This window comes from Balaenoptera musculus, chromosome 20, assembly GCF_009873245.2.
Source record: "Balaenoptera musculus isolate JJ_BM4_2016_0621 chromosome 20, mBalMus1.pri.v3, whole genome shotgun sequence".
In the NCBI taxonomy this organism is placed as follows: domain Eukaryota; kingdom Metazoa; phylum Chordata; class Mammalia; order Artiodactyla; family Balaenopteridae; genus Balaenoptera; species Balaenoptera musculus.
This window is the reverse complement of record NC_045804.1, coordinates 43,570,358-43,589,371: the sequence shown is the minus strand read 5'-3', so window position 1 is coordinate 43,589,371 and position 19,014 is coordinate 43,570,358. Positions and strand designations below refer to the sequence as shown.

At 53.5% G+C, this 19,014-nt stretch overlaps 1 protein-coding gene across 2 annotated transcripts; it reads right to left on the bottom strand.

The window, feature by feature from the left end:
• Positions 1 to 81: 81 nt before the first annotated feature.
• On the bottom strand, positions 82 to 18,892 carry SARM1 (sterile alpha and TIR motif containing 1). Of its 2 annotated transcripts, none has more exons than XM_036836927.1 (9): positions 17,996 to 18,892; positions 13,016 to 13,631; positions 10,366 to 10,578; positions 9,961 to 10,052; positions 9,608 to 9,843; positions 7,568 to 7,670; positions 7,302 to 7,491; positions 2,586 to 2,707; positions 82 to 2,506 (listed from the first exon to the last, which is right to left on the bottom strand). In XM_036836927.1, the coding sequence occupies exons 1-9, from the start codon at positions 18,463 to 18,465 to the stop codon at positions 2,362 to 2,364; spliced, it is 2,187 nt and encodes a 728-aa protein (XP_036692822.1). In that variant the 5' UTR covers positions 18,466 to 18,892; the 3' UTR covers positions 82 to 2,361. The 2 variants fall into 2 exon arrangements, with proteins under 2 accessions (XP_036692822.1, XP_036692823.1); XM_036836928.1 differs by having other exon boundaries at positions 82 to 2,491.
• Between the last annotated feature and the right edge of the window lie 122 nt (positions 18,893 to 19,014).

Sequence of the window (19,014 nt, the reverse complement as noted above, 5' to 3'; positions counted from 1 at the left end):
TGGTCATGAGCAATTCTTGGTCTTGGAGAGGAGGGGTGGGGTGAGGCTGACTCAGCCCCGACCTGGGAGCCGCAGCTACAGCCCAGCCAAGCAGAAAACCCTGACCCCGCAGACCAGGCTGCAATGTCAGAGCAGGCTGGGGGGGCGGGTGGCGAAAGGCTGTTTCTCAGCCCTCTGTCTCAGGACCGGCCCTGTGAGACCAGGCCTAGGTGGAAGGTGCGGGCCAGGGTGCCTGCCCTGGCTGCGATCTGGGCAGTGTTTGTTACGGCAGGGGAGGCTGGCCCCTGAACACACTGGCCTGGCCAGGGGAGGGTCGTCACTTCAGCTGCTCTGGTGGGGCCCGGGGGCTGGGCTGTGATTCCCCAGAGAGACAGGAGGCAGGCAGCAGTAGAGAGTGTGCCAAACAGAAAAAGAAACAGTGCTGGGCAACCTCTCTGAGTACTGCCCGTGAGGGACCTCAGGAGGGAGTGGGACTGATTGGGGACAACAAGACAGAAGGCTTCCCCTGGAGGAGACTCATCACACTGTATTGTTATCGTCTCTGCTCTTGAGGACAACATCCAGTCTGCCTCAGTCTCCGTCGTATCCAGGGCACCGGTGGGCATTCGTGCGGCAAGAAGGAAAAGGGTCAAGTGCAGTCAGAGGACCGGCTAGAGGCAGTATCTTTGGCAGGGAGGCGAGTGGAAGGAAGGAGTCCCAAGCCTGGAGCGAGACCTTTGACTTTCTGACGATGTGGCTCAAGAGCCCCGAGGGGCCTGGCCAGCACCTGCAGGAGGTGGCTCTGGGAGCTGAGCCAGCCTTCAGGTGTGAACCCACTGCCCTCAGGAGGGGAGGGGCGGGGCAGGTGCCCGCTCAGCCCATTAGCTGGAGCCTGCGTTTATTGGAAGGAGGATGCTTTCTTGCTCTCCTACCCTGGTGGAGGAAGGGGCCGAGGGACACTCCTGCTCGGTTATTTCTTTACAGCCCCTGAGCCAGCCTTCTGCTGTGAAAGCCTGTCCCCCCCAAGGCTAGCTTCTTTGGGGCAAGAGGGAAGCCAGCCGTCTGTGGAGCAACAGCCCTGCCCAGGGTGCAGCCTCCAGGATGATTCTCAGTAGAGTCCCCCCAGCAGTGGACTGAGCGCCAGGAGGCCAGGTCTGCATCCTGGGGCTGCCACTGGAGACTTGGGAAACTGGGCACGACATTCAGTTCCTTCTCTGTAAGATGGAGATAATACCAGGTTAAGGCTGCTCTGATGATTAGAGACCATGGAGTGAAGTGTCAGGGAAATGGCAAACATTTGTGAGGCGTTTGTGTTTCACAGTCTTGCTTCCTAAGGTATCATTCCTTGATCACCAGCTTCAGCCCACGTGGGAGTTTGTGAGAAATGCAGTAACTCGGGCCCCACCCCAGGTGTCCTGAATGGGAGTTTAACAAAATTCCCAGGTGATTCGAATACACCCCTTGCCCTTCTTCAGGATCTTGCCTCCTCCCAGGGAGCTACAGGTTCTGCCCAGGCTACTGCTGCTGCCACAGGGGGGCTGCCTCGCCCCAGCTCCCCCTGAGCCAGTGCAGGGGGGCAGCCTTGGACGGGTGAGGGGCTGAGGAAGGGAGCTGGGCCATGCTGGGCAGAGGCCTGGTGCACAGCACCAAGGCTAGGTAGGGTGGCTAGCTGCTCTTTGAGAAGCAGCCTCCCCTGCTCAGGCTCAAGCAGGGGGCTCCCATGCACCAGTGAGCGCAGGCCACGGCTGCAGACCAGCCAGAGTGAGGGCCGGCCCAGTCTCACCCTGGCCCCAGATGTGGCAAAGGAGGCTGCACATCAGGAAGGCTGGGAGTGGACCTGGCCAGCTAAGGGCACTGAATGGTTACAGGGCAAGGCCACAGGATGGCAGGAAGTGGTGAGCCCAGGGGCCAGGCGCAGTCTCGGTGGAGAGCCATGGCTAGCCTCTCATCCCTAGCTGGCTCCCGGGCCCAAGCCCTTGCTTGGTCGGGAGGCTTGGCCACTGCACTGAGCCCTGCCCGAGGCTGCCTGCCTTCACTCTATTCAAGCAGGCTGCTGGCAGGGCAGGAGAGGGGTTAGCATGCAGCAAACCCTCATTCTCCAGAGTCTTCAGAGCTGAGCAATGACCCTCCCACGCCTGAGACAGGACCTGGGGGCAGGGCCTAGGGGAGGTCTTAGCACCCCCAATGCCTGGCTTCCCTTCCCTTTCCAGATACTGAGGAAGCTGGGTTTGAGGTGGACGGTGAGGGTCGGGGGAGGCAGAGAGCCATTTCCTGAGAAGAGCCCAGGCTGTCTCAGCCCAGGGAAGCCAGTGTGAGGAGCTGTCCCATTGGGGGGATGGTGGAAATGGGGGGTCACGGCAAGGCTTGGGAATTAGGGACTGGTTAAGCGGGGCCCAGGGGTGCAGCACCCTCCAAACTGGTGTCAGAGCCCGCAGATGAGTCCCGGGAGGAGCGGCCTTGCAGGAAGCGGATGATCTTCTCAATGGTGGCCTCCTGGTACTCGTGGGACCACCTGTGGGTGCAGAGGCTGGTGGGTCAGAGGGCTGGGCAGAGGGAGCTGCTGGCTGGGGGCCTGTGTAACCCACCCCATCCCGCCCCCTCCTCACTTGATGCCATTGAAGGTGAGCACAGCCCGCATGTCCTCGGGCAGGGCCTGGGGCTCTGGCCACTGGAATCCATCAATGACGGGCACGATATTCTTGCCACAGTTCAGAGCAGTCACAATCTCCTAAAGAAAGAAGAGGGGAAGAGGAGGACACGCGGGGCCCCATCCAGGGACCTCGGGGCCAGGCTGAGCCCAAGGCGGGATGTTGGCCGTGAAGTCCACGTTGACTTCTCCCTCATCCCCTGTGGTATGATAAATCTACATTTGCCCTTTGTTCCAGGTTCTCGGTACAGAGCTCCTAAAGCCCTCTCACAAGACCTGGGGGGTGGGGCTGTGCCGAATAGCTTCAGGATGGGGGCTGGTGGCCAGGAAGACTAAGCTGTGATTAGAGGGTTGGACCTTTCAGCGCCTCCCTCACCTGCAGGGAGGGGAGAGGGGCTGGAGACTGAGTTCACTCACCAATGACTTAATCATGCCTACATAATGAGACCTCCATAAAACCCCTAAGGACCGGTAGGTTGGTGAACACATCTAGGTGTGGAGAGGGTGGCCTGGAGAGGGCATGGAAGCCCTGCCCACGCTCCCAACCCCCCTTACTTTGCCCTGTGCATCTCTTCCATTTGGATGTTCCTGAGTTGTATCTTTTAAAAGGAACCGGTAATAGTTAAGTAAAGTGCTTTCCTGAATTCTGCCTGTCATTCTAGCAAATTATTGAACCTGAGCGGGGTGGTCATAGGAACCCCTGCATTTGTAGCCGAGTCAGACAGCAGTTCAGGTGGCCTGGGCCTTGCGACTGGGTCTGAAGTGAGGGCAGACTTGTGAGACGGATCCCTTGAACCATGGAGTCTGACACTGTCTCCCGGTGGGTAGTTAGTGTCAGAACTGAATTGAATTGTGGGACAGCCAGTTGGTGCTGGTGAAATGGAGAACTGGTTGTTGGTATGGGAAAAAGCCCACACAAATTTGGTGTCAAGAAGTACATCCCACCCCCTGCATCCAAATCGACCCATCCTGAGCTGCCCTGCCAGTTGTAGTTCTTACTTATTTCTCAAATCCGCTCATTTTTCTCCACCTCCACCCCCACCAGTGCCCTGCTCCAACCCCGTATTACCATTAGCCCCTACCAGGTCTCTTCTCATCCATTCTTGCCTCCTCTAATTCATTCTCCATGTTGCTCCTTCACCTAGCTACTCTTTGCAAAATGCAAATCTGATCATGTCACCCCCCCACACACACACACTTAAAACTTCACGACTCTACACGGCTCTTTGAATAAAGTTCAAGGCTCTGTGCGGTTGGCCACAGCTCACTTCTCAAACTCGATCCCTGCGCTGTCCTCCCAGCCACACAGACCTTGCAGTTCCTTAGATTTGCTACCTCCCTCCCTCCACAGGGCCTTTGCACATGCTGCTTCCTCCGACTAGAACACTCTTCCCTGCCCTTTCTAATACCAACTCATTTTTCTGATCTGAGCTCAATCAACTTTCCTAGGGAAGTCTTCCCTCACTTCCTGACCAGGTCAGATCCCCTGTTATAGGTTCTCATAGGCTCTGCATCACATGCTACACTTACAAATTTAAATTCACTAATGAGTAATTTACTTAATATCTGTCTTCCCCACCAGACATAAAGGTGGGAACCATGTCCAGGTTTCACTCACCTTGTATCTCAGGATCTTTCACAAAGCCTTGCCCATAGTCTGCCTTTGCTAAATACTTAACAGCTGACTGGCTGAATGAATGAATGAGACAGCATAGCATTTAGGGGTTGCGCTCTGATATCATCAGATCTGGGTTCACACCAAGTCTCTGACACAGGCTCTGTCATTTGAGGCAAAAACGACAGGCTCTCAAAGCCTCTGTTTTCTAATTTCTAAAATAGGGTTAATGATAGTCCCTATCTTGTAGGATTGCTGGGAGAAATAACTGTGCTATCCCACAGCAAGTAGTTAGACTAGCAACTAGCATGCAGTGTATGCTTAATAAATAACAAGTGTTATTACTTCCTCCTCTGTAAAGTGGGGATAATAAAACTTACCTCACTAGGTTGTTCTGAGGATATTGCTATTAATGGGTGCTCTGGGAAGTGCTTATTGAATGTTTTTTTCCTTTCAAGGGGGAACCACAAGGATTGGACTTTTTGAGTGCAGTTCACTTGTGGTTTTCCATATTGATTACCCACTAAATGTGGTTTTGAGGAAAGCAGTTTTAAAACCAGAGGCAATTAAGCACTAAAAACAACCAAGGAGGGATGATGGAGCCTTTGGGACTGGTCCAAGGCAAAGGCTCCCACCACCTGCCCGCTCCTCCCTCCTTGCAGTTGGCTGGGACAGTGATGGACGCCAAGCACCCTCGTGGAGCAGAGCCTTCCTGGGGAAGGAATCTGCATAACTTCAACCCTGATTGGCTTCTGGGGCACCTCTCCATTATACAACTGAGAAGAAGGAAGCCCAGCGAAGGGGAGGGACTTGCTCCCAAGTCACACACATGCCCAGCCCAGGAAGGGGCCAGGTCTCTGACTCAAGCATTCAGATTCTAAGTCCAAGGCTATTTCAACCAAGCCCTCTGCCTCTCTGCTGAGCACTCGGATGAATTCTGGCCCTGCAGCAATTTATGTGGGAACCTTTAGACATTTGTTTCATCCAGAATTACACAGAAGCAAAGACAGCACACTGCTCACTGTACCGATTCAGAGGCTGGCCAAGAGAGGCATAATGGCTCGTTCAAGATCATGAAGCCAGTTAAATATGAAAACTTGATTAGAGTTGCGTCTTTTGACCTAGTAAACCTAGTAGATTCGTATGTTTCTCCCAGTCATCTCAGCTTCATCAGAATCACTCATCTATTTAATCGTTGATTCAATTATTCTAAAAACTCTTCAAGAGCCTACTTTGTACCATGCATGGTTTTAGGCATCAGGGATGCAGCATGAACAAGGCAAGGTCTGAGCTCTCACGGAGCTCACAGACACTCCTCTCTTTCTCTCAGAAGGCTGCCTGCCACCTGCTCTAAGCCATGCTCCTCCAGGGTGTCTCTCTGACCCAGCATCCCCTCCCCAAACCAAACCCAGTATTCAGCCCCTCCTACACGGCCTCTGGGGCCTGACCCTCTTCCCCACTGTCAATCTGGGCTGCACCCTAGTGTGGAGCTTTCTCCCTAAAACCCACTGGTATGGCATCACTGCCCTCATGGGATCCCTTTTGCCAGTGCTTTAAGCACAGGTCTTCTCCCTGCCTTTAGGAACCCCATAACCTGGTTTCTTAGTTCTTATCCAGCCAGTGGTGTGCTGGTACATGTTTAACAACTAGCTCTCCAGAGGGGGAAAAAACAACCAAACAAATAAAATCCTGATTTGTAGTTTTTACCAATTTCTTTAGCGTAACTACTCCCACCATGGCTGATTTCAAGCTGCTGGCGTGACATCACTGAACTCAGAGCTGGGAAGAGATGCAGACAATCACTCTGGTGTCAGCTGATTCCAATCCTGTCTCACCACCTCCCCTCCCACCCCTCAGATCTGAGTCATAGGACAAAGCTGGATCCTAGGAAAGAGCATGGGCTCACACAGGAGTTCAAAGCCCAGTTCTGATTTCTGCCTAAGCAGTGTGGCCATGGGAAAAATTATTCTACTTCTCTGAGCCTTGGTTTCTTCATCCGTAAAATGGAGAAGGCAATACCAGTGATAATGTAGGTTTTTGGCACCCTTCTCATGCCTACTTTTGTTCTTTGCTCCTGCTGTTCCCCTGCCTGAGATGCCTTCTCTTCCACTGGCCTAAATTCTTAAGACTCTTCTCAAGTTCTGCTTCCTTCACGAAGCCTCCCCGGATTATTCCAGCCCTTGATGTTTTTTTCCTTTCTCCATATTCTTATAGCAAGTAAGAGGTTCGCCTACCCGGCTTTACGTTGACACCAATTTATGTATGATCTAGTCATTCTGGGCATATTCTTATCTCCTTAGCTGCTTTAGGACAAGGACCCTATCCATATGACAACTGCTTCCCTTTGCCCTGGCCCCAATTCCTGCTGACTAACGAGTAATGATTAATAACCTACAGATGTGATACAGATCCATCCATCCATTCTACAAGTTCCCAATAAGTTTTTACTATGCGTTAGGCACTCAGGATACAATGGGGGATTAAACAGTGGTAGTACTCACAATAATTATGTTAATAATAGTAATTGCTGCCATCATACAGCAGTTATTATGTGCCAGGCATTCTGCTAAGCACTTCACAAATTTTACCTCTTTTAATCTTTCTAACAATATCCTAGGGAGGTAGGTACTATAACTATCCCACTTTCCAGTGATAAACATGAAGCTCATTAGGGTTAAGTAACTTGCCCAAAGCCAGAGCCAGGAATTAAACTCACAGCTTTGTGCTCTTAACCATTCCACTGTGCCTGTCACTATGCTCTCCTGCCCCTCTTCCCTCACAGAGGTTACTTTTCAAAGCGTGTTCATCCCTCTCTGACCCTCACAACAATTCTACGAGGTGAATAGGACAGGTAAGTTACCCCCATTTTGTAGATGAGAAAACTGGGGCTCGGAGAGCCTAAGTAAGTTGCTAAAGTCCTATTACAGTCAGAGCCATGGCTCCTGACTTCCAGCTGGGCTATGGAGGTTGCTGGAGTATATGCAGGTGAGAAAGAATGAAACGGGGACCTTGTGCCCTGGGCCGCAGGCCAATGCTGGGACCACAGGGGCCGGCACTTACCTTGTGCACCCAGTCCTTGCAGTCGTGGTCCTGCATGCACTTGTCCAGAGCCCCAGCCGACAAAACCAGCACAAAATTGCGGGCACCCATGATACTCTGGATGAGCTTGTCCTCGAACTTGCCCGCTTCCAGCTTCTCCACATCAATGAAGACGCTGAAGCCGTGCAGCTGCAGGTGCACCTTCAGGAGGCTGCAAAGAGGTCCTGTGTCACTGCCATGGCCTCCCCACAAGGCCCCAGGCAGCCTGCCTGTCCGCCCCTCCTCACCTGGCGAGCTGGGAGCCTGAGTTCCGGCGGTAGCTGATGAAGACGTCTGGAGTGTCCCCGCTGGGCTTGCAGCCGGTGCACGGCAGTGGGGAGTGTAGCATTTCTGAAGCAGACAAGAGACGGCTTGGCGAGGGTGGGCCTTCCCCATCATTCACCACGAGGTACATCATCTCCTGCACACCCAGCCCTCTCAGCCCAGCCCAGGCAGGGTGGCCTGCTCCAAAAAGGGTCAGAGAGGTGGAGAGATGGGGCCTACAGGAAGGCAGGCTGCAAACTATCAGTGAGGTCCTCTCAGGAGGCAGGCATTGTGTTTTGGGGACACCTCCAGCACTGCCCTCTCTATAGAGCTCCAGACCTGCACAGCCAGCTGCCCACAGGTACTCCAAACCCAACCCATCCCAAATCCTCCCCAGACCCCCCTTCTTCCTAGTCTCCCACCAAAGCCAGAAACCTGGGTATCAGCCTCAACTCCTGCCTCTCATTCATTCATTCAACAAATATTTACTAAGTGCTTTCTGTGTGCCAGGCACTATTCTTAGTGCTTGGGATACAGCAATGAACAAAACAAACCCTGCCCTCATGGAGCTGACATTCAATGCTCAGGGTCAGGCACCATGCTCTGTGGATTCTACCTACTAACATCCTGGACTCCAGCCTCAGGGCCGTCCCTGTGTCCAGACCCCCAACTCCAGCGTCCTCAGTGGTCTCTCCAGATCCACACCTGCCCAGTCTAATCTGTTTGCCGCAGGCACCAGAGAGCTCTGCTTAAAATCCAAATCTGAGTGTGTCATTGCCCCCACTTCAAAACTGTGCATGGCTCCCTACTCCCTACAGGAGGTGTTTGTAAGCTAATTTTGCTGTAGCACCCTCTTGTTTTTAAAAAATTAAATCTTGGGGATTTATTGAGAGCTGCAATGTAAAAATGATGGAAGTTAATCTGCTTTGGTTGAAGCAAAAGAATGGGGCCAAAGCCCAGTCCCTTGTCCCCTGTGGGAGCTTAGTACATACTTATTGAATGCCTGCATGCATGAAAAGAACCCATCTTACAATATTCAGACAACAGTCACAGACAACGTTTGTCTCTTTACGAGGTATAAGGGCAGAGGTTGAGATCCCAGTTCTGTCATTTAATGACTTATAACCTTACAAAATGAATTTAAATCTCAGTTTCATCATCTGTAAAATTAACACCCATGATGGAACTGTCCTTTATCTTTGATTATGATGATGGTTACACAGGGGTATACATTCAAAACTGTTCAAACTAGACACTTTTAAGTTAAATTATACCACTTTTATTCTTTAAAAAGTTTTAAAAGCTGACTTTAAAAAAACAAACACCCACGGCACAGAATGGATGTAGAGATTAATGAGATAATATCTGTTAAAAACTTAATCAGGACCTGGCCTCTAGTCATTGACAATAAATATTAGCTAAATAGTAAATTAGTAAATTAAATTAATAAATCAAGAGGGCTGCTAGAGCCCTAGGATCCACTCTGCTCTCACGACCTCCCTAAAGCACCCATACTTTGTCAGCTGTGGACTAACAGGATAAGCCCTCTGTCTTCCCACCCACGTCCCCTGTACCCAGCCCCCATGCTCTGTCTTACCTCCACACTTGCATGTACTGCTCTCTCTGCCTGGGCTGCTCTTCCTGCTGCCACCACTCTCTTCCCCCCCACCCCGCAACACATCCTTCAAGACCTGGTCAGGCATCCTCCCCTCTCCAAAGCCCAGGCCTGGGCGGACAGGGTAGGTGGTGCTTCCTCTAGGCTCCCACTGGAGGCCTGGGCATGCCAGTTCCTGCAGCCACGTGCCTGTTTATATATCTGCCTTCCTCCCACCCTCCTTCCCACCTCAGACTGGGAACTTCTTGAGGGCAAAGTGCAACATATTCATCTCTGCATCCTCAGAGCCCAGTGCAGCACAGCCTACGTGCTCAATCAACCCGCAGTGAGGCTCTGAGCCCCCGCCGTGCGTCTCCCCTCACCCCTCCAGGGCAGGGGCAGGGGTAGGGGCCCAGGTGGGCAGGCTGACCTCTGGCAGCCGTGAGGATGCGGGCGCGGTGCACGCCCAGGCGGATGCCGCAGTCCTCCAGGAGCTGCTGCTCCGACACTCGGTGCAGCAGGGAGCGGTCCAGGCCGCAGCTGACCAGGCCATACGTGTATTGACGGAAGCGCGGGTCCAGGCTGCCCAGCCAGTCAGCCAGGTTGCTGCGGTCGCATGTAGCGTAGTTGGCGAAGGTCTTGAGCTCCGTGAGCTCCCTAAAGAATCTGCACCCAAGGGAGGAGAGGATGCTGAGATCTTGACTGGGCACTGGCTAGAGGCGGAGGGGGCGTTTAGTTAGACCTGCCCGGGGCGGGGGAGTATGCGGGCTGGAGGCTCCGTACCTCTTGCGGGTGATGCCTGACTTCATGCCCAGGTCGGTCTGGAGTTCCTCATCCGTGAGCCGCAGAAGCAGGTCTCCATCCACCTGCTGCTCCTGGAGGAGGGGTCAGAGGTAAGGAAAGTCTCCCATCCTCAGCATTTGGACCCCACCCAGCACAACATCAAGAGGAGGGACCTGGAGATCTGGAGATGGCGGTGGGGGAGGCGGATGGGACCCAGATGAGAACCGAATGACCCCGAAAACACTGAGTACAGGCTCCCCACCCCCAAAAGTCCACCCTGGTGCCGCGGGCGTGCTGTGCCGGGATGGGGCGCTGTCGCCTGTGTGCAGGGCGCCCCTAGCGGCCACGCGGCCCTCGGGGATGCGCCTGCTCCGACTGCCGGCCGGCGACCCCGTGCGGCTCTACCCGGAAGCTCTCGCAGTACTGGGAGAAGCCGATCTGCTGCAGCCATGTCTGGACCTCGGCTTCTTTCCAGCTGGCCACGCTGGGCAGGATGGGCCGCGGCACCTCCTCGCCCAGCAGGCGCAGCGCGCGCTTCGCCAGCGCCGACGTGGTACCATTAGTGGAGTAGGAGACGAGGCGTTTCAGGCTCTGGATGGCACCTATGTCGCTGAATACCTGGGGAAGTGCGGAGAGGATGTCTTGGATCCACCAATTCACCAGCCGCCCCCAAACGTGCCTGGTCCCTCCCCTCGCCTCTTCTCACCGCTGAAAGCCCCACCGTCTGCCCTTGCCCTGCCTTCATCCAATAAATCACCAGGTCCTGTGGATTCCCCCTCCAGAAGCTCCTTCAACTCTTGACCAGGTAAGTCCCTCTCATGCCTCCCCTCTACAGCTTCCATCTGCCCTGAAATCAAGTCGAGTTCTCAGTAAGGCTGCCAGGCCTGGCACAGTGCAGCCCCTGCCTACCAATCCCCGCTCTACTCCCCCTTCACCAAGCCACCCACCCATGGAGGCTCTCCCACCTCTGGGCCTCAACCTGTGGTGTTTCCAGATACTTAGCTCTTCTAGCCTGCTTGTGGGAATCCTACTCATCCATTGGATACAAATTGATTGGCACCTCCAACATGCAGCCTGCTTTGATTGCCCCACAGCTTGGCCCATACCGCCAATTAGGCCTTGTGCTACACTCTGAATGCTACTGTTGTTAATTGATAATGCAATTTCTACTGGACTGTAAGCTGAGGTCATGTCTTAGTCACCCCTGGAGTCCCATAACTGGCACACTGCAGGGCACAGAGTGAGGGCTCACTATGTCTATATTGAACTGCGCTCACTTGGCCTTGCTGGGAAAGAGGTGCCAGAGCTGGTGGTCATGGCTGCTGCCAAGACCCACTCCTTGGGGTCCTCACTCCCTACTTCCCTTTAAATCCCTCCTCCCAAAACAGAATGGCCTGTTTGTAAAGCCAGTCCTCCCATGGCCCAACTCTGGGGTGCAGAGAGGAGAATCAAAAGCTCCTAGAACACTGGACCTTGGAAGAGGCCTCAGAGACCCCCTAACACAGCAGTCTCTTCTGGATCTATGGGGACACACGTGACGGGGGACAATCACCTGTGAGACACACTCCTCTGATGACCCCTGTCCAGCCCCAGATGACCACTGTCGTACAGATAGCGTGGTCCATGCAATGTGCACCGCTCTCTGTGCACCAGCGGTCACTAACCCCCCAAACCTCCAGAGGAATACAAAGGAGGGAGAGTGACATTATAGGATAATCTTAATTCTGTAATATTTAAAAAACTAAAACCAGAAACTTTTGATAATTTAACTATTACTAGTCTCACATCCAGGGTAAGAACTGCTGCTGTGGTCCACTCCTTCAATTTTCCAGAGGTCAAAAGTGAGGCACATAGGGACTTCCCTGGTGGCACAGAGGATAAGACTCCGTGTTCCCAATGCAGGGGGCCCGGGTTCAATCCCTGGTCGGGGAACTAGAACCCACATGCATGCCGCAACTGAGAGTTTGCATGCCACAACTAAGGAGCTTACAAGCCACAACTAAGGAGCCTGCCTGCTGCAACTAACACCCAGCGCAACCAAATAAATAAATAGTAAAAAAAAAAAAAAAAGAATATCCCACATTAAAAAAAAAAAAAAAAAAAAGTGAGGCACATAAAGGCTCAGAGAGGGGAAGCCAGGTACCCACAGTCACACAGCAAGTTAAAGCAGAGGGCAAAGGCTGCAGATCAGGTCCTGAGATTGGGGACCCCTTGGGACTCGGGTGGGAGTTATCTAGCTGACACATGGATGTCCTGCCTCTGTTTACTCCATCTCCTTTCTGGACTCCAGACCCACATGACAGAATGGCCCACTGGAGCACCCCAGGTTGTCATCTCTCAGGCACTTCAAACTCCATCTGTCCCATTGAACTCACTTTCTCTCCACCCTCAAACTATCTCACCCAGTTCACCTTATCTCAGTACCAGGTGCCACCATCCCCTGGGTTTCCTATGTCCAAAGCCAGGAGTATCCTCAGCTCCTCGCTCTCCTTCACCCAGCCACCCGCCAAGTTCTAATTCTGTCTCTTCAGTACCTCTGGAATCTGCTTCTCTCTGCCTCTGCTGTCATGCCCTGGTCCTCACCTCCACCATCCCAGCTGCCCCCTGCCATGGCCTTCTATCTGACCCCCCTGCCTGCAGCCTTACCCTTGCCTACCCCGTCTCCATGCAGCAGTCAGGGTGATCTTTGTAGAACACAGAGATCATACAGAGATGTATGTCCCCTGCAGAATACCTTGGTCTTGCCTTCAAGGCCAGAATGATGGGTCCCTCATCTTTCTCCTTATTTCACCTCTCATGTGTATTTCAAGTCCTAGTTTTTTTGTTTGTTTGATTTTTGTTTTTGTTTTGTTTTGTTTTTGGCTGTGCCACCGGCATGCGGGATCTTAGTTCCCCGACCCGAGATCAAACCCCTGTCCCCTACGGTGGAAGCGTGGAGTCTTAACGAATGGACGGCCAGGGAAGTCCCTCAAGTCCCAGCTGAATGTCATTTCCTCTGGGGAGCCTTCCCAGTTTCTCTCTTACCCCTCCCCCCCAACCCCACACCCGCACCCACCCTGGTCTTGCCCTGCAGACTCTTGATGGCAGCCTCGGCACAGAGATAGAAAGCCCCGATGCACTGCGCCTCCAAGCGCGACGAGTCAAGCAGCGGCACGAGGCGCTGCAGGTCGTCAGGCCCGCGGCCCTGGCTGGTGTCACTGGCGTCCACCAGGCAGCGGGCGAAGCGGCCGGGGTCCAATGAGGCCACTAGCGGCTCCACGAGGGCCAGCGTGCCCGAGCGCTCCACCTCGCGCTCCACCTCCTTGTTGGTGGCCAGCACCGCCACGGCGAGGCAGGCGTGCAGTCGGAGCAGCTCGTCCTCGGAGAAGGCGAGCGGGAAGAGCCACTCGGCGGCGCGCTTCTCCACCATGCGCCGCTGCGCCGCCTGGCCCCCGTGCAGCGCGCAATTGGCCAGCGCCAGCGCGCAGTGGCGGAGCAGCGGCGGGTCCGTGCGGCGGCACCAGTACAGCACCGCGTCCAGGCCGCCGGCCGCCACCAGCCGCTGGCACGTCTCCTCCGAGTGCTTGAACATGTGCTCCAAAATGCCGGCCACGCTCCGCGCCAGCTCCACCGGCTCCCGCTCCTTTGCCAGGTTCAGGATCACTCCCAGCCCGATGCGCGCCACTCGGTCCCTGCCGAAGGAAAGCGGGAGGGAGAAAGTGGAGTTGCCGCAGCCAGGGGTGCTTATCTTAACCCAGGGTCTCGTTACTTATGCTTTCTGGGCCTCGCTAGCGTCATATAGGACATGAGTCTGGTCCTCCCTGCCTCCTCCACCTCCCTCATCTCCTGCCCTGGGACAACCAGACTTCTCTGATTATAAGGGTGCTCCATCCTGGCCACACCCATTTCTTCCCAGACACCCTTCCCTGGAGAAGCAGCATGTGTGGTGGTTAAGAATTCTAGCTCTAGAGCAGACCTCCTGGGTCCTGGTTTCTTCTCTACCATTTTCTAGCTGTGGGACCTTGGGTACCTTCCTTTATCTTTATTGGTTTCCTCATCTCATAAATAGGATAAAGTGAATACCCACCCCATAGAGTTATTACGAGAACTAATGTAAAAATGCATGTAAAGTGCTTGGCACAGTTCCTGGCACATAGGAAGGACTCAATAAATGTTCATGTCATCAAAATTCTCTTCACTCCATGCTGTGTGACTGGGGTGTATTTATTCATTCATTCAAAAGACCATTTATTGAGGACTTACTGTGTGCCAGGCACTGCAATAGGGGCTGAAGTTAAACAGTGACTAAGAGAAACTGGAGCTAATAACAGCTAATATGGAGACAAACAGTAAGCAAGTAAACGGTGAATGAACAGAATAATAGTTATCTGACCAAAATGATAGCAAAACCAGGTGCTGTAATGGAGAGTGCCTGGGTGGAGGGATATGTCTGAGGAAGTGACATCTGCGAGTTAAATGTCCAGAGACCCCTGCTTGCAAGTATCTGGAAGAAGAGCATAATAGGCAGAGAGAACATCAAGGACAAAAGCCCCGAGGGCTGATGAGTTTGGCACGTTCCAGGAAGAGAAAGAAAGCCAGAGATGTTTGCAATGTCTAAAACAAACAAGGAAAAATATAAAATAAACGAGGGATTCATATATAGAATATATAAATACATATTCAAATCAACAAGCAAAAGGCAGTAAATCCAACAGAAAAGGGGTGAAGGACACAAATGGGCAATTTACAAAAGGAAATTCAAAATGTTAACAAGCAAATAGAGATACTCTAATTCATTAGTAATCAGAGAAATAAAAATTAAACCAGCTATCACTTTACACCCATTAAATGGGCAAAAAGCAGAAGCTACTTCAAGTGGTTGAGGTGGAAGTTTCAAGGGAAGAGGAAAGAGTTCTGGGGGCATTTTGAGCCATCTCAAAGCATTTGGACTTCATCTTGATGGCAAATGGGGAGTCACTGAAGGGCTTCAGGAAGGGGAGTGACCTGGTAACACATGGGTTTTAGGAAACTCGCTCTGGCTGCTGTGGGGAGGACAGGTCAAAGGGAGAGAGCTTGGAGGCCAAGAGAGCAGACAGGAGAGTTGCCACACTCCAGGCAGAGGTGAAAGTGTCCTGTCTTCCTGGCCTCCACCAGTGATGTCCCTCAAAGACTTACAGGCCCAGCCAGCCATGGAGTCCTTGCCCAGTGAGCACCACAGTGACCACAGTGCTTGTGACTTTGTGTCCACTGCAGGGCCCAGCTGAGCCCAGAACATGGCCTGAGGCCAGGACAGCTTTGCTGAGCTGATCACGGAACTTCTCTGCAGCCCAAAGGAACAGATGGGTTCTAATCATCCACTCGGGCAGACGGCACTGCAGTTGTTCCTTTAACCAAGGAGAAAGCCAAAGCTCAGAGAGGTTACATGGCATGCCCAGGTTACACAGCTGGTGAGAGGCATAGCTGGGACTTGAACTCACATCTGTCTGTCTCCAGGGCTCAAGATCCTTCGTCTGCATTTTGTGCTTCAAGAACAATCTGACTATATATACTCCAAGAATATCAGAACCAGGAAGTGCTTAAGAAATCATCTAATCCAACAACACCCACCCCCTGAGGCTCAATGAAGGGAAGGGCATGTTCAGAAACATCAATTCAGAAAGAGGACTTTATTCACATTTCTTTTCTTTTTTTTTGGCTGCAAGGCTTGCAGGATCTCAGTTCCCTGACCAGGGATCGAACCCAGGCCATGGCGGTGAAAGCCCGGAATCCTAACCACTAGGCCACCAGGGAACTCCCAATTGTGCATTTCTTGAACTCCAGCCCTCACCTTTCCCTATGCACTTGGCACCTTTATAGAGTTGAACTCTGTGCTTGTTGTGAGATTTATTCACTCAATTCCCAATTCTTCTACAGTCTGAGAGGCTGTGGGTCTGGGTTCAAATCACAGCTCCGAAAGAGGGGTAAATTGTCCGTATATACACATATATAAGCCTGTATATATAATATACACATATATGCAAGTGCTTGTATATGCAGAGACTCTCTCTGGAACGACGTACAAGAAACTTGTTTCACCGGTTTGCCTCCAGTGAAGAACAGAAAGAAGAACGTTTAAGTGTGTATCTTTTTTGTACTTTGCACTTGAATTTATGTGCAATAGTTGTTTTTTTTTTCCTTTTCCTTTCTTTCTTTTAAAAACCTGTCGCCTCCACTTATTCACTGTGTATTCTTGGGAAAGCCATTTAACCTCATTATGGTCTCCTGAAGTGGGCAGGCTGTGACTTTAGAGGGCTAGCAGTAAGAGTGTGGTGGGACCAGGCTCAGAGGGTCCTACCCTGTTGGGCTTCTCCTGGTATTCAAGGGTCAGTGAAGCTGTGACCTAGGCTCCCAGGCAGTGAGTGTGGCAGCACCCAGGGAAGAAGAGAGCTGCAGGAAAGGGAATGGCAAAAGGAGTTGGGTGCACTGATGGAAGAACCTTCTTTATGAGGAAGTTGGTTGGTGGAGGAAGGAAAACATTTCATAGACACAAATTCTCAGTGTGTCGCCACCCTCTTCCCTTCTTGCCTCCCAGCCTCCTCTCAGAGCAGTGCAGAGGTGTGGGGAGATTATGCCTTTCTCCGGGAGGATGGGGACCTGGCTTGCTGGGTTCTGTCCTTGGTCCTGAAGTGATGCCAACACCAGCACGTTGTTTCTTGGGACCAGAGACACCGGTTAGTGTGCCTCCTTTCTCAGTAATTCTGAACCAGGTGAGGATTGTTATTTTCAACCTTGAAAAATATCATTTCTATTTGCATCTTGCAGCCCTCCTCTTCTTGGGGTGTTGGCTGCACCCATTCTCCAGGAGTTCTAGTTATAGCTACCCTATCCCACATACCAGGCCTACAGGACACGCCCTTCAATGCTAGCCCACCACATCCAGTGAGCACCCACTCCATTTGCTAGCCCTCCACATTCACAGCCCATCCCCAACAGGACACCTGTTGTTAGATAGAAGATTAATGACTTACTGAACAAGCAGAATCCTAACCTGGCCTCCCAACTTAAATTGCTTCATTCATGCACTTTTGAAAGTTGTATCATTTCCACCATCCACAAGGTTATCTTTACTTTTTGAAAAGGGCAAGGAAAATGCCCCTAATCCATGCCCATCACACCTTTGAGAGCTTCATAAATGGAAAGTGACCCTTCCAAAACCCTTCTAAACCTGAAGGGCCCGAGAATTCAGCATGAGACTGGAGTGTGACAGCCTGGTCTCCTCCGGCATTAGAGGGGCAAGGAAGTGGGTCAGTGGTCCTTATATTCCAGGGGAGATCCCAAAAGGCAGGGAAGCGTAGCAACCAGGCTTCAGTTGGACCCCACCTACTGTATCTTGGCACGTGTGGGGAAGATGTAGAGAACACATACTCTGGCCCCTGCCTAGCTCCACACCTCAGTTTCCTCTTCCCCCACCATCCATCCCAACTGAAAACACCCGTCTTGTTTCCGATGAGCAGGCACAGCATGAGATCATGTCTGTCCTGTTACATGAAGCAAAATGAAAATGGAGGAAGCAGGAAGTGGACTGGGGGTGGCATGAAGGCAGCCAGTAACCTTAGGTCAGCACTCATTTCAGCCTGGGGGAAGAGGAAAGGGAGCGAGACGGTATGGCAGAGCGAAGGTAGCACGGAAGGATATCCAGGCCCATCGGGAGGGCTGTGGGTTTAGAGGGCTTTGGCTGTGGGATCCCAGCTCCATCCTCAGAACCAGGGACAGATTCCTGTCCTACTACTCTATTCCTCCCCTCTCTGTCTCATTTCTCACCCAACCAGCTCTGGGAGTGAATCCTGGCTGCACCATTAGTTCACTGTGTGACGCTGGGCAAGTCACTAAACTTTCCCAGGGCTCAGTTTCCTCATCTGTAAAATGGACACGCTGCTCCCCAACAGGGATATAATGCAGGGGTTTGTGAGGTGAGGCAGGAAAGGCACAGTGCGAGGCACACGGGAGACCGAGGCACTCGACCGCCCTTGCGACCCTACACCACGCGGCGCTCTCCGCCCCAGCCCGGCCCCCTCACCGGTTCTCTGCCACCAGGATCTGCTCCAGCAGGCGGGCAGCCTGCACGCGCGTCTCCAGCTCCGGCGCCTGGAGCAGGCGGAGCAGCAGGTCCAGACCACCGTCCAGGCGGATGGCGTCGCACAGACCCTGGGCTACCTCGCGGCCCATGGCCGGTAGCAGCCAGGCCTCCTCCACCAGCTGGAAGACCTCGGCTAGGCTGGCTCCCACGGCCCGCACGCCGCCTGCCTGCTTCAGAGCCGACAGCGCCTGCTGCAGCTCGGGCAGCGCGCGCTCCAGGGCTCCCTGCACCTCGGTGCTCGCCCCTGGCGACACCTCGCGGGGCCCGCGGCTGCCCGCCGCCCACCACGGCCCAGCGCAGCCGCTCCCGTCCGGCCCCGGCACCGCTAGCCGCTCGGCGCCCGGCCGTGGGCCCGACATGGCGAAGAAGCGGCACAGCTTGTAGGCGGAGAGGAGCAGCGTCAGGACCATGGGCACGGGGTTTCAGGGGACATCCCTGGAGAGGCGGGGCCGGGCGGAGCGACCCAGACCTTGGGAAAAGGAGGAACCGAGAGGGGACCAGGGGGAAGAAGATGCAAGAGGGAGGGTGGAGAGAAGGGTAACAGGCAAGGGCACCGACCAGAAGTTTGGGGGAGGGGTGAGGGCAGGATATAGGACGAAGAGGTTGGGGAAGGAGATGCAGGCCCAGATGCAGGGGACAGGCGGGTGGAGAGAGCGGGAAGGCGAGGAATGGACCCAGGGGCCGGAGGGTCTAGAAAGCAGCAACCAGAACAAAGAGCGGCTCCAGCTCAGGCTAGGTTCGCAGAGATGCTCTGCAGCAGCCCCGCCCCTGAGAAGCTGTGGTCAGGAAGCCGACGCCCCGCCTCTCGGTCTCGCGGGGCTCCTCCCCTGCCGCCTGCGTAGCCCCACCCCCAAGTCTTCTCCAGCTACGCCCACACGCTGGCCAGGCCTCTCCCCCTAGTCACGCCCCTGTCCCCTCTACTGGTTGCAGGGGGAAGGAGGTGGGAGGCGGAAGGACTG

What these genes read in the sequence shown, in the direction of transcription:
- SARM1 (XM_036836927.1), bottom strand. Translation starts at nt 18,465, where the DNA reads ATGGTCCTGACGCTGCTCCTCTCCGCCTACAAGCTGTGCCGCTTCTTC. An exon ending in CATCCTCACGGCTGCCAGAG is followed by an intron (nt 7,671 to 9,607) that starts GTCAGCCTGCCC and finishes TGTCTGCTTCAG; the next exon opens with AAATGCTACACTCCCCACTG. An exon ending in GCAAGGACTGGGTGCACAAG is followed by an intron (nt 2,708 to 7,301) that starts GTAAGTGCCGGC and finishes TTCTTTCTTTAG; the next exon opens with GAGATTGTGACTGCTCTGAA.